At 32.0% G+C, this 19,529-nt stretch overlaps 2 protein-coding genes across 2 annotated transcripts; one reads left to right on the top strand and one right to left on the bottom strand.

The window, feature by feature from the left end:
• Positions 1-249: 249 nt before the first annotated feature.
• On the bottom strand, positions 250-9,908 carry LOC112416734 (uncharacterized). Its single transcript, XM_024771092.1, has 2 exons — positions 9,834-9,908; positions 250-885 (listed from the first exon to the last, which is right to left on the bottom strand). Exons 1-2 carry the CDS (start codon positions 9,906-9,908, stop codon positions 250-252), a joined length of 711 nt encoding a protein of 236 aa, XP_024626860.1.
• Positions 9,695-19,440, top strand: LOC25499616 (putative GTP diphosphokinase RSH1, chloroplastic). The gene is made up of 24 exons (XM_013594927.3): positions 9,695-9,974; positions 10,244-10,431; positions 10,807-10,986; positions 11,104-11,169; positions 11,288-11,380; positions 11,484-11,615; positions 11,736-11,837; positions 11,955-12,032; positions 13,283-13,354; positions 13,556-13,663; positions 13,831-13,928; positions 14,141-14,201; positions 14,304-14,366; positions 14,467-14,523; positions 14,645-14,746; positions 14,905-15,063; positions 15,221-15,352; positions 15,489-15,575; positions 15,686-15,757; positions 16,732-16,818; positions 16,939-17,392; positions 18,481-18,542; positions 18,666-18,734; positions 18,839-19,440. Exons 1-24 carry the CDS (start codon positions 9,950-9,952, stop codon positions 18,941-18,943), a joined length of 2,652 nt encoding a protein of 883 aa, XP_013450381.1. The 5' UTR covers positions 9,695-9,949; the 3' UTR covers positions 18,944-19,440.
• Positions 19,441-19,529: the final 89 nt, after the last annotated feature.

Here is a 19,529-nt window from a genome sequence, read left to right on the forward strand (position 1 = left end):
TATCGTGAGAATTGTCGTTATTTTCAGTACCACGTCAAGTATGGTGATTTGATTTTTCTTTTTGATTTGATTTTTTTTTGTTGTGAGGTAGTTAATTTTTTTTTGAACAAGCCAAAATGAATTTTATAACCAGAAGTGATTCATCTCGCACAAGGTGTGCAAAAGAGAATCACTTAAAAACGATACAAAAGTCAGTTCACTGGTGCCATAAATACAGACATCATACTTTCACAACCAAAACAAAGAAGATTACATGAAAATACCCATACAAGACATAGGGTGTTGCCACCAGTCATGGTAACTGAAGGCAAAAGAATGCAACCTAGCTTTAAGCCACTGGAAAGAGAGTAATTTCACTCTGTCAGATAGAATGCTAATTGATGTAGCCTTCTGAGTAAAAATGCGATTGTTCCTCTCCTTCCATGTAGTCCATACACAAGCGAGCCAAATTAACTGTAAAAAAGAATGTGAAAAATGGGGTAAACCCGCCATATGTCCAAACTGAAGATAATGGTCTCTACATCCGACCGGAGCAACATATGATAAACCAAGCCAAAGTAACACCTGTGTCCACACCCGACCAAAGAAATCACAACCAAGGAAAAGGTGCTCGACATTCTCAAGTGAGCCACACCCTCCCACACAATTTACGTTGTCTGAGTGCAATACATGTTGACGTAACAAATTATCTTTGGTAGGTAATCTATTTCGAAAAAGTCTCCAAGCAAACAACGACACCTTAAGTGGAACTTGCTTAAGCCACACATCATCCACCAATTCCCTTTCAGGAGACTCGTCCACCGACGTTGGATATTGATAAGCTCCCTTCACTGAATAGCCGTGAGCGGGATCAAGAAGCCACCTCCACCTGTCATGAACATCAGCCTGCAAAACAGCATCATGTAATAGGATAGAACATTCAGTGACACTCTCCTCCTCCCAATTATAACAATTGAGTAAGTCATCTGTTGTACTTTGGAGACTGCTACCAGGTGTTGCCGTTATGATGTTGTGGGAGTTTGCTAGCTTTTTTTCGGTTGCTGCTGATATGGTTATGTGATGAGGCTTTTGTTCTTTTATTTGGACTTAAAAGCTTTGGCTGATAGTGAGGCAGGTCTATACGTGTTAGCAGATTTTATTAGGTTGGCTGCTTAAATAAAAAAAGTCACGATACCTGACGCGGTTCTAGAAACAACGACAATTCTCACTATAATTGAAAATTGCGGTAGTTTGGAACGACAAAATTAAACAATCAAAATGAGAAGAAGAATGAAAAAGAAACAAGAATTGATCAATATGAAAAAATAAAGAAGAAGAGATTTGAATGAAGGAGATGTTTTTGTTCTCACGTTCGGGATTTTAGAGTGGAAGAAATTTTATGAATGTAAGTGATGAATTTAAGGACTGCCTGTTTCTTTTAAAAAATGCCCTTAATTTTCAAGAAGAAATTTAAAGAAGAAAACAACCCTTTATGATCTTTTGGACTGCCTGTTTCTTTTAAAAAATGCCCTTAATTTTCAATATAAATAACACATGTCACAAATAGATAAGAATAAATTTAAATATTAAAAAAAATCATAATTTTTTTATCCTCAATTTTTAAATATTAAAAAATATTCTCAAATCTGTAACACATCGTAAACAAAATTTTGGTTCGAAAAAAATCTGAATTTTCCTAAATTTGTATCCAGATTTTTAAAAATAAATATATTTTCCAGATTTTTTTTTGTTGTGAAAATTTTAAAAACTTCTTTTTCTAAAAATATATATTTCCAAATTTTCGAAAATAATTTGAATTTTTTTTTTGAAATAAAAATTTTAAAATGTGTATTTCAAAATTTTTGAAATTAATTTTATAAATTTATGGAAAATTAAAATATTTTCAAATATATATTTTTCGTAAATTATAAATATTGGAATTTTCGATATAAAATATACTAAAAAAATTTGGAAAATATTTTTCGTAAAAAAAAAATCCTGATTTTTTTTTTAACTTTTACAAATTTTAAAAAAATTAATTAATTATACAATCATCACGCCACATAATCAGATATGCATAATCAGCTCGCCACGTCAGCAATTCTACACAGTCACAAGGGTCAGGGGCTAAAATTAAAGAATCTTATTTTACAGGGTTGGAATCTAAACTTTTTTTTTTAGGAGGAAAAACCAGAACTCGCCCAAATTACAGGGGGTAAAGACATATTAACCCTAAATAGCATTTTATGTTGGACTTTAATTTTGAGCATAATCATAAGTGTGTGTGAGGAGCGATAATATTACTAAAATGGAGAGTGAGGTTAATATCGATTCAGTTTATCGTTTCTTTGGTCTCAAAATTAAAAATCGAGAACCGAACCAAATTATATTGGTTTAGGTTGGTTCGGTTTGATTTTGAACCGAACCAAACAAGGTCGTATATTTTTCGGTTTCATTGGTTTTGTTTGAACCACTTACACCCTTGTATATATGGACAGCATTGAAAAAAAAATACGACTAAATTCATTTTTTTCATAGATTTATCAAGGGGTGTTCACGGGTTGGGTCAACCCAGAAAACCCGGTCAAATTCACCCAAAAAACCCAAAAAATGGGTTGGATTGGGTAATTAGGTGGGTATGTTTCTAAAAATGGAAAACCCATAAAAATAAATGGATTTCGGGTAAAACTAGACTCAAACCCAAAAAATCCACTTATCCAATAATGTTAATATTTTTTATCTTTATTTTCATAGGGTAGAAGAAAGTTATATTTTCAAAACATACACGTTGTACCCTATATAATGAAAATCAAAACATACTAGAGTTACAAATTAATATGTTGCACTTTTTGATTATTTTGATACTAATGCAATTTTATGTCATGCAACTTTAGTTTGTTGCAAGTATTTTATGATGAAGGTTATTATTTGATATTTATAATGTATAAAATTATAGTAAAATAAGTTAAACATTTGTTTTAAGAAAATTAAAAAGTAGAGTACTATTTTAAAACAAAATTACAATGACTTATCGTTTAGTCATTTAATATTAATAAAATAGAAAAATAAGTTGGATAACCCATTACCCAATCCAACCCAACCCAAAAATTAGTGGATTTGTCCAAACTCACTCAATAGTATAACAGATGATTATTTTACCTCACCCAAACTAGAATACCCTATTTGGTTTGGTTTTGGGTTTGGCCAAACACACCCACAAACACCCCTAGATTTATCCACTGAAGGTAATTTTGAGATAATGTGGATACTTTTTTTTAAGGAATGTCGGATACTAAATATATATATTTTTTTAAGATAAGATTGATCGTCGATATGCTTTGTTGTGAATTCTAACCATTTCTAATTTCTAATGAACTCAAGCCCTATTGATAAAATTATTAAATTATTTATTGGTATTTTAAAATAAAAATTAATATAAAATATTTCAAATGTGACAATTAATATTAGAGACAAATGGAAAATTGGATTCCCATAATCAACAACACGACAAAAATTTAAATTTCGACATCTTACTAAATTACATCACAACTTTTTGTTATAAGTACAAGTCGTCTAGAACATCAAAATAGTATTTTATCCACTAAAAAATATTCAATGCCATAAAAGTTTGTCAAGAATCGTATAACAGTGAATTTATCAATTCTTGATACTTTTTTAAGTAAAAAACAATAATTCATATTAAAATAATCGAATATAAGCTATAGACGTATATGTTTTTGATGTAGTAATTTTTCTTCCGATTATTTCCTTCATTTAAATTAGGGTTAAATATGTTTTTAGTCCTTATAAATATACCAACTTTTCGTTTTAGTCCCTCTAAAATTTTCCTTCAACTTTTAGTCCCAATAAAATTTTCAATCACTACTTATAGTCCCTATTTTTAAGTTAATTTTAGTATTTTTTAATGAAATTATGCAGAAATGTGTAGCATATTGTAAAAATATTTCCCAAAAAAAATTAATTTTTTTTAACAAAACATATATTTAATATGAATTTTTAACCATAAAAAATATAAAAATTTATATTAAATTCATGTTTTGTTGAAAAATTCTAAATTTTTTTAGGAGAGATTCTTATAATATTATGAATTTTTCTGCCAACTTTTATTCAAAAATGTGAATTCTGCATATGAGTTTACTTTAAAAGAGGGACCAAAAGTGAAGATGGAAAATTTTTGGAGGACTAAAAATTGAAGGAAAATTTTAGAGGGACTAAAACGAAAAGTTGGTATATTTATAGGGACCAAAAACATATTTAACCCTTTAAATTATTGTGTTTATCATTTGCTCGTGGTATATACCCATGGTTACAAGGGTTTGTGTTTGGTATATGCTCCACTATCTTAACCATTTGCTCGTGGTATATACCCATGGTTACATTCCACTATCAAGTATCAACTCTTATATCCTATGTGCCGTAATTGTCACAAGTCACAACTTCAAATATCAATGATTATGATACACTCGTAAAATAAAATAAAAAACATATTTATTATTTACAATTGAATAGAAGACAATCGGACAACAAGCTTAAGCCTTTTTAAAAGGCAAAATCAATAACACAACATTCATGGATATAGGAGACATGACATTGTTATGCATATTCTTTTGAACTCCATGTAGAAGGTCAACATATTTATTAGTTATTTTTAAAATATACATTGTTTAGTTTATTCTTCTATTACTTTTTGTCGCATACGTATGTCTCTTCAAATCATTTTATTTGAGGTTGTGCTGAAACAAGTTTTATTTTTGTTCCAAATGGAATATGTTCTCTGAATTGTCAAGTAGGTAAGGACTTAACTCATATTTTTCAAAATCGAAAGTTTAACTTATACTATCAGTGTTAGTATATAGCCGATGAATAATTTATAAGTATCTCTATTAGTAAATTTGCTAGTTTTTTAATTAAAAAATTATTACTCTTTTTGTCCTAAATTACAAGTCTTTTTGAAGAAGAACAAATTTTCTTAAATTATAAGTTGCTTTCGTGAATAATTTTTTTTAAGAAGCTAAAATCGATATTAATGAATAGTTAATATTACTTTTTCTATTATATACTTAATTATTTATTACTTTCTTTTTTTTCAATTATTTAATTTATCTTTTCAATATCATTTAATAAGGATGGTTTTGTAAAACAAATTATAACATATCTTTATCTTACAAAATTGATTGCATTTTTTAATACTTATGAAATAGCCAAAACGATTTATAATTTGGGACGAAGAGTAATAAATAGTTATTGTTTTGGTTTGGCTTCCTGGAATATTTTTGGCTCTTTGTCAACAAAAAAAAGTTCAATCTTTTATCCCTAGTTTTGTTGATTCACATTTTGGTCCTCTTATCTATTTCTAAATCAAAAAATATATTGTCAAATTTTATAAATTAAAACTTAATCTAGAATTTTGAACATTTTTTGATGTATATTAATCAGCTGACCAGTTATCAAGTGATATATCAATGTATAGTTTGGAAAATTGTTCTTTTCTGGATTTTACGATATATTCATTTTAAGTTTTTTTTTTTTAATAATACTTTATGATATGAAAAATTAAATAAAAATGAGATTTATTTCACATATGCACTTCCATACCACTTTATGACTTTTTTTTTTTACTAAAAATATATATATTCATTCATTCAGATTAGACAAATACATATATCATTACAAATTTAAAATTGCTAAAAACTGAGAAGGGTACTGCAAACAATCTTGCAGCACCTAAGTTAATAGCATACAACGGCAACATGATATAGTGCCTTCAAGTATCAAAATAAATGTAACCGAAATATTCATACTTTCGGATTTGCAACATTGACGCTCAAGTCTTTATCAAATTTGTAATCAAAGGAGTGAAGATGTCAATATGAATCAACGAACACAGTGCCAAGATGAAAACACCAACTGACGCCGCTCAAGACGACCACCTAACACAATGCGCACAAGACAACGAACAGACACAACACCATACTAAGACGATGAACACTTAAAAAAACACAAAAAAAAAAGTAAGCAAATATATGTAGATAACCACTTATTTAAGTAAGAAGAAAGCGAAATAAACGGTGAGGGGTGACTCCAATGCTAAAAATAACCAAAAAACACCCACTAGGTTGGAAGAATAAAAGGAGAGAAAAGTTGAGAGAATGCTGCACGCGGCTAACCCTAAAAGTTGAGAGAACGCGAAAACGCACCACTTTATGACTCGTCGGCTTATTATTCAATTTGAAACATCATTAAATATAAACCCCTAAATCAATGCTGAAAAAAGTTATGGAATAATTTTCTCTATTCTATAATATATACAAAATTCTAGTGAAAGAATTATCTTATTTTATATGTCGTTTTACATTATCAATAAAATATTGGTATTTATTTTTGTATCATACCCTTATCAATATTGTTTGTTTGATTTAATTCAGTCTTGGACCCAAATGTGAAAGAAGAAAAAAAGGTCAAAGACAAATTGTTGATTTGAATTGATTTTTTTATTTTTTTATTGGATCATTTGTTTGACTTTTACAAATCATATGGAGACACATTTAGAAAGGAGTCTCCTTGTTGTATTCAAGTGATTTGGCTAGCTTGTATCTTGATCATTTGAAAATAGCGCAATTCAAAAAAATTATCAACAACACAGTTTTATTTGGATCAATTACTTGAGCAGATCAAACTTTATTTGTGGTGATGATTGAAGACTTTCAAACCTTCGTTTATGTTTAACTTTTATGTTTGGTGGCATAGTTCGTCACTCCCACTTTGTAGTGATGTGTTTGCCCTTCTATTTATATTTTAAATTTTTAGGATTGTAACTTGATTTTCATCCCTTTTAAGTACATTGTGTACTTTTTAGAGAGTTGTTTTTCATTGTAAAATTTTAGAACAAGATAGTTTTATTGTTGAAATGGAAATATACCAAAGGTTAGCTAAAAAAACAAGGTGTTGTAAATATATGCAGGCTACAAGATGTAAATATATATCCAGGGTGCGAGATGTAAATGTACTTAAAATGTAAATATACGCGGATTGAGCAGTGAGCACTCTTTCATGCGTTTACTCAGAAAAGATTTGCACTTTAAGGAAAAGAATAAAAGAGGTGTCTTTATCTTTACATGAAATGAGCACTCACAACAAATTCATCAGTGACATAGAAGGAAAACATCAAGTAATGGATTTGTTGTTCTTGCTCAATCTGCATATTTAAAGATAAAAAAATGTCGCTCGTTGTTACAAGTCTTTTATGAGATTAATTTGTAAGTACCTTAACATTCAATAAGTTGCTTCTAAGTCTTCCTCGTAAGGAGAACGCATGCATTGTCTTACAACATTGACATATAAGACAATCTCATGTCCATTGTGATCTGTATGAAATGTTTTTTTAAAAATATTGTTAGCTTTATTGTCTAAAATGTATGTTGATTTTGAATTGCTAGCAAGGAGATGAAATGTTTGCGGATTGAACCTTTGTGATAGAGAGATTATGAATGATAATTTAGAAAAAAGATGAGTGTTATGAAAACGCTTTTTCTAATACTCTCTTTAACATTCACTCATCATGTGAGATTCATGCATGTTTTACACTTTATAAATGGAACACAAATAAAGTGATGAGATACATACAAATTTTATCTGATAAAAAGACAAGTGTTATAAAGAAATGAACAAATAGTCTCTTTAGTCCCTGATTCTGTAGCACACATAGATCCCTGACTCATGATTAAATACAAATAAGTCTCCGACTCAACACTTCTGTTATCACTTTAGTCCCTGACGTTAAATAATTTTGTTAAGCGATGATGTGACATATGAGGTGTCACAAGGACTAAAGTGAAAGTAAAAATGGTCACTTTGACCCCTGAACCAATTAAAAATCAATATCCTCAAATTGAATCTCAAATCATATAATGTATATTAAAGAGAAATATGCCAATTTTAAATTCAATATAAATGGCATATGTAATATACATATGATCACTATACTCATTTTAAAAATAAAATATTATTAGTACCCTTTAAATCAATTTGTGACAAGAGTCACAAACAAATGTCTAACTTTATATATGTCGCAAAAAAAAATGATCAATTAGAAAACTTTGGATATTTATGCTAAGACATATTTATAATGCCAACGTTATGTAAAATCATAAAATTTAAATCAATTATATCTCTAAATCTTAAACCCCTAAATGTCATCTAATTATCTCTTTTGTTCAAAATCAATCATCCATTAAAAATCAACTTCATTTTAAGTCCCTGACTGTGCATACTTACTATCATTTAAGTCCATGACAGTAAACACGAAATTTCACTAAAGTCCCTGGCAAATTGTTAGTTTAACATGCTATCTAGTGACACTAAGGTATTGTGTTAAATACCAAAATATTTTTTTCAGGTTTGTCATGCCTCCATGCAATGGCTGCTATTCATGAACACATGACATGCCTAAAACAAATTAATCATTATCTCTAACACACTGCAGTTGAACTGTTCAAATAATTTTTTTTATAGACATGATCAAACCATAATTTTATACACTTGATCAAACCAATATTTATATATCAAACCAGCATTATATATCAAACCAGAATTTATATATCAAATCTGCCATAGTAGTTGCTAAATTAAAATTAGAATTACATCAAGTCTGCTATAGTATGACAGAAGTATATTGCACTGGTTTTGGTATGTAGGAGTGAATAATACAAGAATATTATATTTTGCATTGTTTTCCGGCAGAAAAGTACATATATGATGGAGTCATGTTTAGAACACGATAAAAGTCCATCAAATTAAAATTCAGAGAAGAGAAAAAGGAGTTGAAATGGGATTTGCATTAAATGTATATAACACAGCAGTAGCTCTTCTATTGCCTTTGATTCTACTTAAAAAAATAAGTATTAGAATATTGTCTTCTATAATAATATTTTGGTATTTAACACAATACGTTAGTGCTGTCATTAGGTAGCATGTTAAATATACAATTGTTATGAACTTTTAGTGAAATTTCGTATTTACTGTCAGGATCTAACAGATAGTAAGTATGGGTATGGACAATCAAAGATCTAAAATGAAGTTGGTTTTTAATGAATGATTGATTTTGAACGAAAGAGAGAATTAGATACATTTTGGGGGTTTGAGATTTGGGGATATTAATTTTTGGTTCAGGGACTAAAGTGACCAGTTTTTACTTTCACTTCATGTGACATATCATATGCGACATCAATCACTTAACAGAATAACTTAACGCCAATGACTAAAGTGATAACGGAAGTGCAGAGTCAGAGACTTATTTATATTTAATCCTGAGTCGGGGACAACGAGCCGCAGAATCAAAAATTAAAGTGACTATTTGCGCATAAAGAAATTATTTTTAGCATTTCTTCAAAAAGAATTTAAGAAATACAACGTGAAAGCAAAATTGTTTTACATGATTGCTACATAACCACTTTTATATATAACACATGGAAAACAAATGTGGCAAAATTAAAGGAAACAAAATTTTCACTATCTTTTAACAATCATTAATCAATAATCGATGCCTTGACCACTTATTTAAGGATCTAAATCTCTTATCCCTAAAAATAAAATAAAATAATTATTGGTTAATTGATTCACACTAATGAGAAAATAGATATAAGGAGGAGAAAGATAAAAATATCTTAAAGAAATAATAAAACGATATTTGTGTGGACCGAGCGTAACAGGATATCTCATTTGCATTTGCAGCTGTGTTTGTTATCTGTCTTTCTTTGGCCTCACATCCTCTCTCTCAACTCACTCGCTTCTTTCATCAACACCACTCTCAACTCTCACTCTCTTCTTCTTCTTACCATAACCGCAATAACCATCTTCTCAATTTTCCGATTCAATTCTCTTCTCCTTCTCCTCCAAAACCTATCATTCATGGAATTCAATCTTCAATGAGATTCCTCTGTTTCTCTCAATTATGGCTTCTGCACCTTCCATGTCAGGTACTAAAACCCTCCTCTCCGATACTTTCCTACTTATTGTTGCATGTCCGTTGATTTTCAATGTAATGTTCAATCATAGCTTGATTCTTTTTTTATAAATAATTTGATACGCAACATTAATCGGAGCATATTCAATTTTTAATTATTTGCTTCATTAATTATTCATAATTTGGTTGTATTAACTTGTTCTTTTAATTTTTAAGCGGAAATGTTACTAGTGTTTGGTATCTTTTAATTTCGAGTGAATCTTTATTTTTATTTTTTTGCAGTTTCTTTGGAGTGTGTGAATGTATGCAATTCTTGGAGAGGAGATGGAAATGGAAGATATGATTGTAATCATCTATCGTGTGCGTCGAAAGCTCCTAGGGTTCTTACGGGTTTTCTTGCGAGCACGGCTCATCCTCATCAATATTTTTTGTTGAATGGTCGAAATGGAAGAAGGAACCAGTTTAATTTTGTAAGTTTTTGCAGTTTCCTTGGCATTTTCGGCATTTCCTATTTCGCGACGTTAGTCAGTGCTTTCGATTTTTACTTAAATAAATACTATACTATTAGCGAAGCTGAAAAATTGGGTCAGATCATTATGACAAGGATAATGTTAATTAGTGTTTAGATTAGTTTTCAGGGTTCGAACCCTTGACCGATTGGTTAGAACTTAGACCCCCTTTAGATTTGTTCGGCACACCAACCGAGCTGTCTGCTTGTGACTGTTTTTATTGCCTTATGTTTGTATTATTACGATGAATTTGATGTTCAAATATTGCTCAACTGTTGTTATTTAGATATTGTCATTGTTATTAATTAGGTCAATATCAATATTGCGAATTGGCAGGCATGTGAAGCTTTTAGTATAGTAGGTTCATATTCCGACAAAGCACTTGGCATCACACTTCACGAGGGATTCTCTGGATCTATCTTTTCTAGATTTGCATCTAGAGAATGGCAGCTGTCTTGTTCTTCGGTTTTTTCCTCGGATGTTGCCAGCGAGTTTTCCCCTGGAAGTTTGTGGGAGGTACAATCTTGAACTTTACTGAACCTTGGCACATGTATTATTGATTATAGTTCTGCAAATAGGGACTTCCTTTTTGTTCGTTTCTGAGTTATACTTTATATCATCTAATTGCATCAGGATCTTAGGCCCGTGATCTCGTATCTTCCTCCTAAAGAACTGGAGTTAGTCCATAACGCTTTTACGGTAAGCTGACTACCTCATGAAAGCAATCTTAATATACTTGTTTTGGAAGAATAATCTTTTCGATACTGTAGAAAATTACCTTTTTGTTTTGTTTCCGTTTTGTTCCTGGTTGTTACAGTTGGCATTTAAAGCTCACGATGGTCAGAAAAGACGCAGCGGCGAACCCTTCATCATTCATCCGGTTGAGGTTGCACGGATTCTTGGAGAACTTGTGAGTTTTTAAGAAATGCTTCCTCTTTTGAAAAATTGTCGATATAATGACATCAGCATATAACAAGTCAATATTTATAATGAATGTCCAACCATTTGTCTAGGAACTTGATTGGGAGTCAATTGCTGCTGGATTACTTCATGACACGGTTGAAGATACAGATGTTGTGACTTTTGAGAGGATAGAGGAGGAATTTGGTGCTACAGTGCGCCACATTGTGGAAGGAGAGACTAAGGTATTTCAGTAACCTTGATTTTAATTTTTTTAATTAAACGTAATTTAATCGTTGGTAGCTTTGGTACCATATTCCTATGCTTATACATTGGATGTACATTGCATTATCGATCCCAACTAGGTGTCAAAGCTGGGGAAGTTGAAGTACAAGAATGAAAATGATTCTGTTCAAGATGTGAAAGCAGAGGACCTTCGGCAAATGTTTCTGGCTATGACAGAGGAGGTGACCTCTTTTATGTAAAAGTTGCTTGTCTTTTTCTTTTTTGAAAAAATTACCTGTCTCTTCCCGGTGTATTAAATGTTGAAATCGGCTGGGCAACTAATGAACTTGCCATTGCAGGTTCGTGTTATTATCGTCAAATTAGCAGACAGGTTACATAACATGCGCACTCTTTCACATATGCCTCCACATAAACAGGTAATTTCCATTGATTTGAATAACCTACTGGTGTCCCTTCATCATTCTTTTGGAGGCCTAAGTGAAATTGTAGATGAGGCCCTATTAAAGTTAAGGCAAAATTACTCTGTCATCCCTTAACTTAAGTTCAGGTAACGTTTTCGTCCTTTATCTTTTTTTCATGTCACTTTTGTCCTTTTTATCAATTTGCATATGGATTTTCAAGATTCAAATCTATGGTTTTATTTCGATATGAGCTCTTAGTGTTCAAATCTTTTGTCCTTCACTCATGTTTTCATATGAATTTTAAATTTGATGCTTGAAAATCCATATGCAAACGGACCAAAAGGACAAAAATAACGTGAAAAAAAAGATAAAGGACAAAATGGTTATCTGAAATTAAGTTAAGGGACGACGAGTGTAATTTTGCTGAAAATGAATAATAATAGGATATTATTTTACATAGGTTATATTTATTTTATTTTATTTTCAAAGCATGATTATTAATTATAATTGATGTAAATTTTTGTTGCGTATAAACAATTGCAGAGCTTCATCAAATTCTTTAAGTAGGCCCAAGGGTTAAGTAATGTACTCAGATTATGAGTTCAACTGTACTTGATTAATAAAATGCAGTGGTGCGAAGGTTAATTTTACAGTATGAATCAAGGCCCAAGGGTTAAGTAATTTTTCCTTACAAAAAGAGCAAAGTGAGATATGTTGGATTCGATCCCGTGACGAAGGACTTAGTAACAAGCAATAATTACCGCTGCGCTGTTGCCAAATATGTGATTAGTGTGTTGGACTTTTGATATGTAATCAAAATATGGAGGACTAAATTTAGAGGTCTAAATATAAAAATAGAGGCCCAAAACCCTTGCTTCACTTGGCTTGGGCTAGGGCCGGCCCTAGGCCTCGCAGTCACATGAGTTAAAGGATTTTGATAGAAATATTGTATATGAGCAACATCTATTGTCACTAACCTTAAAACTATGATTCATATATCCATTTAGGCCACTTGTTATTAATCTTCAATGGTTTGAAACTGAAAGTGAAATCTCATTGAGTAACCTTTATTGCGTTCTGTTATTATCACGGGTTTTTGTAAAAAAGTGACATAATGTCGAAAGTACTGAATGAGCCTTGGGTATTTATATCATGAAGAATATAGAAGTATTGACATTTTAACATGTTATATGTATACCAATTGAATTGAGTGTGTGACGAGCCTAGCTCCTAAATTGTTTTCTAACTTAATATACTGTGTACAGAATAGCATTGCAATGGAGACATTACAGGTATTTGCTCCTTTGGCAAAGTTGCTTGGGATGTATCAAATTAAGGTATGGTATATTTACATAGTTGCCAAGGCCAAGGACTAGCATGCATGTGTTGTTACTACAATGCCACTAGTCCACATAAATAGACTAGAACTCATGATAGAAATACTTACTTTCAACATTATTATAAAATACTTGTATTTCATGACACGAAGGAAATTTTCTTGGATCCTGCTTCATTATTATACCTTTTTTATGATGCAGTCAGAACTAGAAAATCTATCATTTATGTACACAAATCCTGAAGATTATGCAAAGGTGAAGAGAAGAGTTGCCGACCTATTCAAAGAACATGAGAAAGATCTTTTAGAGGTAGTACTGGTCGGCCTAAATTAATTTTTTTGTTCAAATAGACATGTAGATAAATTATTACTGCAATGCAACCTCTTTATATGTTCAGTTATTAAACCTTTTTTCCGGGTGATTGTGTATCATTGCAGTCCAGTGACTAAACTTATATCTTCTCCATTTCTTGATAGGCGAACAAAATATTGTTAAAGAAAATCCAAGATGATCAATTCTTAGACCTTATGACAGTTAAAACGGAAGTTCGTGCTGTGTGTAAAGAGCCTTACAGGTTAATCCACAAAACCCAGTGCCAATGCAACCATTTTGTTTATTCACCTGTTCATGTTGGCTAATTTGTTTGATTTTTTTTTTTTACAAGGCTAATTTGTTTGATATCATGTACATTTTACATACATACTCGTGCATACTTTACTTTGGACTTTTGAGGCACTTCTTTTCTTTCATGACTATTTATTAAGGAATATTATTGATTATTTGCAGTGTCTATAAAGCTGTGCTCAAATCTAAAAGCTTGATCAATGAGATTAACCAAATTGCACAGGTTTGCTTTGGTTTCTACCTTGAAATGCTTAATGTGGTATAAAGAATTTGAAATAAGTTTTTGTGTTTTTTAATTGAAAAATCAACTGTTTGATGTATTCAGCTTCGCATCATTATTAAACCAAAGCCGTGCGTTGGGGTTGGGCCTTTATGCAGTCCACAGCTGGTAACCACTTACCGATAGTGACATATGATTTTTCTTCACTTGCTTCACCTTTTACTTGGTATATCAAAGGCCTTTCTCTCAATTTTCATGTTTTCTGCAGATTTGCTATCATGTTCTGGGGTTGATCCATGGAATCTGGACCCCTATTCCTAGATCTGTACGTATTTTGTTTTTTATTCTATTTAGAATACATAATATTGGTTTTAAGAGAAACATATTTTCATTGACTGGTGAGTAATATTTGGTTTAGTAAGAAATATTCAATTTACTTTTTGTAGGTGAAGGATTACATTGCAACCCCTAAACCTAATGGGTACAAAAGTCTTCATAGCACTGTGATTCCATTTTTGTATGAGAGTATGTTCAGGCTTGAAATACAGGTAGTCTTTATTTGGTTATTTCTAAATTTTATTTTTCCACATTCCATTTTCATCAAGGGGTTTTACGTACCTACTGCCCTAGCTAATCCAAATGAAGTTCATCTCAAAATTTCCTAATGAGTTTATCATCCTCTTCTATTTATTATTTATTTTTGTAGATTAGAACAGAAGAAATGGATTTGATAGCTGAGAGGGGGATTGCAGCTCACTATAGTGGGAGAGAATTCGTTACTGGCTTGGTTGGAAGTGTAGTGCCCAGTGGCAAAAGCTCAAGGGGGAAGACAGTGTGTCTTAGCAATGCCAACATTGCACTCAGAGTACGCTATCTATAATTGACTGATTATGATAGAAATCGTGTGTTAAAGAGCAAGCTTAGTATATCTATTAGTCTATTTTAATGATGTTACACTGTTGGTCTTGGCTTTGCACCAAAAGTTAAGATCTTGATGCTGATTTCATGAGCCTTTTCTACAGATTGGCTGGCTCAATGCTATTAGAGAGTGGCAAGAAGAGTTTGTTGGCAACATGAGCTCTAGGGAATTTGTGGACACTGTTACAAGAGATCTTCTGGGCAGTCGTGTCTTTGTATTTACACCCAGTGGAGAGGTAACGGTGGACTATGTCATATACTACGTGGCTATTTTCCTCATCCAAATTGCTTTAGATAATTAAGAATCCCGTATCAGAAACAACACCGCCTGCAGTTTCGTGATGCTTTTTCTCTCCACCGTATTTTATGTAGATTAAGAATCTTCCTCAAGGTGCTACAGTAATCGACTATGCTTATATGATACACACTGAAATTGGCAACAAGATGGTGGCAGCAAAGGTATCCCCATTTTCGTACTGATGGAATCAAGTGTCGGCCAGTAAAAGACAGATACAAAGCAAACACATTTTTATTTTTGTAATATTATTGACACATTAGGTTTAATGCAGGTCAACGGAAATCTTGTTTCTCCTGCACGCGTGCTTGTAAATGCAGAAGTTGTGGAGATAATCACATATAATGTCAGTATTGTTAACCTCACCCAGTATGTTTTCTTTTTGGATTGATGGATGCAACTGGAAAGTGATTATATTTTGAATATATAAAAATACAACGGTCTTTCTAATGTGTGCAACCTTGGACAGATGGATTATTAAGTGCCCACTTTTTCACATTTTAATTACTCACTTTCCTATTAATTTTAGGGTCTCGTTAACGAGTGCCCCTGATGCACTCTTTAAGCATCCCATATTTAGTAATTATTCTTTTAAAAAGTCAACTATTATAATTTCCATTGTATATAATACATAACTTTTCATTAAAAACTTACTATTTAAAGTGCTTAAAGAGTGCCCCGGGGGCACTCGTTAACATTTCCCTTAATTTTATAATCTCTCTTACCACTAAATAGGAAAAAAAGGTAATTAAAAAGGGGGAAAAGTGGGCAATTAGTATCCTTATTTCTTATCGTGTGCAAGGTTGCGCACATTAAAAAAATACAAATCTAATTTGCAAGGTGTGATGTTGATCAAGTTATATGATTCATTACGTACTGTTATTAAGTTTCAGATTTATGATATAAGCGCACATCAAATATTTTGGGTATTAAATCTGTATATTCACTCAAAATTTGTTTTAGAATATCTCAGAATATTATTGAAGTATTTTTGAATATCTTAGCATATCATCATAATATATTTGTGATATCTTATGGCATCTTTAGAATGTATTGTGGAATCAGTTATTCATATCATTAAGGAAGCAATCTTAGGAATTTGTTTCATATTTGTGTTTATTTTCTTTATTAGGATTTAGAAGTCTTATTTTGTTAGTGGCTTAGGTTTGACAAGTAAATATTATGCTAGTATAGGGAAATTATTCCAGCTTTATTATTTACATAAATTTTCATAAATGGTCAGTGAGTTAGTTAAAGTATCATATATTTTTGGTAATACTATTGACACACATTGGAACTCATAATTGACTTCGTTACCAGGCACTTTCTAGCAAATCCGCTTTTCAAAGGCATAAGCAGTGGTTGCAACATGCTAAAACACGGAGTGCGAGACACAAAATAATGAAGGTAGGTCATCTGAGGAATTTTGAGCATGATTCACCAACTCAGACGAAGTTTATGTTTTTTTTTTCTTACCAAAAAAAGTTTGTTATATCTATAGTTTTAAACATTTTATATTTTTTGTAGTTTCTGAGGGAGCAAGCTGCACTTTCCGCTGCTGATATCACTACAGAAGCTGTTAATGACTTTGTCAGTGATTCTGAGGAGGATAGTGAATCTGAAAAACTGTCAAATGGTTCCAGTAGTTCCAAACATAAAAGGGGGAAAATATTATTGAACGGTGTGGAAATATCAACTTCAGAAAGAAGCGAGTCTGTCCTTCAGAGTAAGAATGGAAGTGCTTGGACACCCAAGGTCAATGGAAAACACAATAAGCACGTGCATCATGTAAATTTGAAGGGCAAAGGGGACATGATGCTGCAGGGAAACCATGTTGCCAATATGATTCAAGTTAACAATCCAAAATATAAAGAAGTCCTGCCAGGTTTAGAAAGTTGGCAAGCCCATAAAATTGCCTCGTGGCACAATATAGAAGGGCATTCCGTCCAATGGTTATCTGCTGTATGCATAGACCGAAGAGGTAAGCTTCCTGATCATCCATGCTAGTAAAATATATGTTTTGTACCATGTGGCCAGTGAACTTTTTGATGGCTTCATTTTTTAAACTCTCATGATTATAATAAGGGAAAATTACAATGACCTCCCTTAAGGTTTGGTTAAATGACACATACCTCCCCTCCAGTTTCAATAATACAACAACCTCCCCTCAATCTAACTCTGTTAACTATCTGTTTAATTCAGAAAAGAAAGCCTCACAAACTAGCAATAGGGTAGAGTGTGGACATCCTTGCTGCTATGAATTACAATCTCGAAACTGATGGAATGCATTAGCGTCGCTGGAACCAATTAAGCCTAACATTATTAATCAAAATTCTTCATCGATGGCAACAAGCAGTTGTGTAGTGGCAGTGTATTCCCCTTCAACATGTTTTTAGTTTATACTGATTAATCTTAACACTAGAAAACTAATATATATTTACCTTCCCTCAAAATACATATACCTTCCTATATTTTTCCTTGTCCTAGAATTCATTATCATTTTATCTTTAAATTCTGGTAATCAACATCAACTTTCACACTAAATATATCAAATTTGAAGTCCATCTAACCCCTTTTTTCAAATTTGAAGAGAGTTAAGTAAATAATTCACTGGTTCTATGGGATGAGGATATCTTCATAGGAAAATCAATTGAATGGCCAAAGATAGAGAAAACTTCAATTTCATGTTTGTTTGTATTTTAACGGAGAGATAACAGTGTCAAAAGAGAAGGGAGGTATTTGTTTATTCATTGAGAATTTAAGGGAGGTCGTTGTCTATTTTAAAAATAGAGGGGGTGTCTCTGTCATTTAAAGAAAACTCAGGGGAGGTGAATGTATTTTTCCCTTATAATAACAGGAGTAAAATGATATCATGTTAGTATATCCAACGGGTAAGAGAGTGGTTGAAGGATAGGATGGTGAAATGAATATCTATATATTACTTCTTTTACTATTACTACTCCATCTCGTAATTAAACTTGTTTTTTTTTTTTTGTGAGAAGTAATTAAACTTGTTAACAGTACATTATTTCACTATCTTGGTTTTAAACTTGTAAACAATTATTTCAGGCATGATGGCTGAGGTCGCTACAGCATTGGCCACTTCAGACATAGCCATATGTTCTTGTGTGGTGAGTAATTAAGCCAAGTCCCCAAAAAATTTACTGTACTCAAATATAGGACGACGTCTTTGGCATCATCCACGTACTAATTTAATTTGGCATATCTTAACATTTGACTTATCAAACGACCAGGCTGAGGTTGATGGTGGAAGGGGAATGGCTGTTATGTTATTTCAAGTTGAAGGAAATTTAGAAAATTTGGTACTGTATCATGTCTAATCCTGGTTATGCTTGATTCTTAATTTTTTATCGTTGTTTCATTGAATGTGTTCATGGTCAACTTACACAAATAATTTGTTTCTCAGGTGAGTGCTTGCTCTAGAGTAGATCAAATACCGGGTGTTTTGGGATGGTCTACTGGCTGTAGTTGGCCAAGCCTGATGGAAAACCATGGCGTTCTTGAATGCTAGATGATTTGGTTGCAGTTGCACTAGGCCATAGTCACTACAGTTCGTCCAATGATTACAGATCAGATCTGGAATTAAGTTTTGTCCGCAGAAGCGCAGACATTTATATGTCTAAATTTTGGTTTATAGTTCTCGTATATTTGTTCCAACTCACTAACCCAATAAGCCGGCAGCAGGCAGTCAATTGAGCCAAAGTTTCAGAAACTCAAAACTGAAGGCATTGTATATAGAAAGAGCGATAGGATAAAGGAGTATACACTGTAAAGTACTTGTGCAGCATTTACACAAGGAGCTTGCTAGGATATCTTTACTTTAAATTCATTCCCTACCAAACGTGTGATAAAGTGCTCGGTATAATGAGGATAGGGTTAGCAGACGAGCATTCTGAATTCTTTCTTTTCCTTTTTTACTTGTAAAAAGTTCCATTTCTTCTTTTATATACATAATTTTAGTTTATTGAAATGCAGATTCTGGGAATATATTTGCCTCCATTATCTTAATCCGGTTGTATTGCCTAACTTTTTTTTGAACAAGATTGTATTGCCTAACTGATAATACCAATGTCCATTTGGAAAACTCATTTAAAAAG

This window comes from Medicago truncatula, chromosome 7, assembly GCF_003473485.1.
Source record: "Medicago truncatula cultivar Jemalong A17 chromosome 7, MtrunA17r5.0-ANR, whole genome shotgun sequence".
In the NCBI taxonomy this organism is placed as follows: domain Eukaryota; kingdom Viridiplantae; phylum Streptophyta; class Magnoliopsida; order Fabales; family Fabaceae; genus Medicago; species Medicago truncatula.

Excerpts from the sequence above, each read along its gene's own strand:
- LOC112416734 (XM_024771092.1), bottom strand. The coding sequence starts at position 9,908 with ATGAATGATAGGTTTTGGAGGAGAAGGAGAAGAGAATTGAATCGGAAA. Across the intron at positions 886-9,833 it reads AGATGGTTATTGCGGTTATG|GCTGATGTTCATGACAGGTG; the intron begins GTAAGAAGAAGA and ends GCTGTTTTGCAG.
- LOC25499616 (XM_013594927.3), top strand. The coding sequence starts at position 9,950 with ATGGCTTCTGCACCTTCCATGTCAG. Across the intron at positions 11,616-11,735 it reads TTGTGGAAGGAGAGACTAAG|GTGTCAAAGCTGGGGAAGTT; the intron begins GTATTTCAGTAA and ends GATCCCAACTAG. Across the intron at positions 15,353-15,488 it reads TATTTACACCCAGTGGAGAG|ATTAAGAATCTTCCTCAAGG; the intron begins GTAACGGTGGAC and ends TATTTTATGTAG.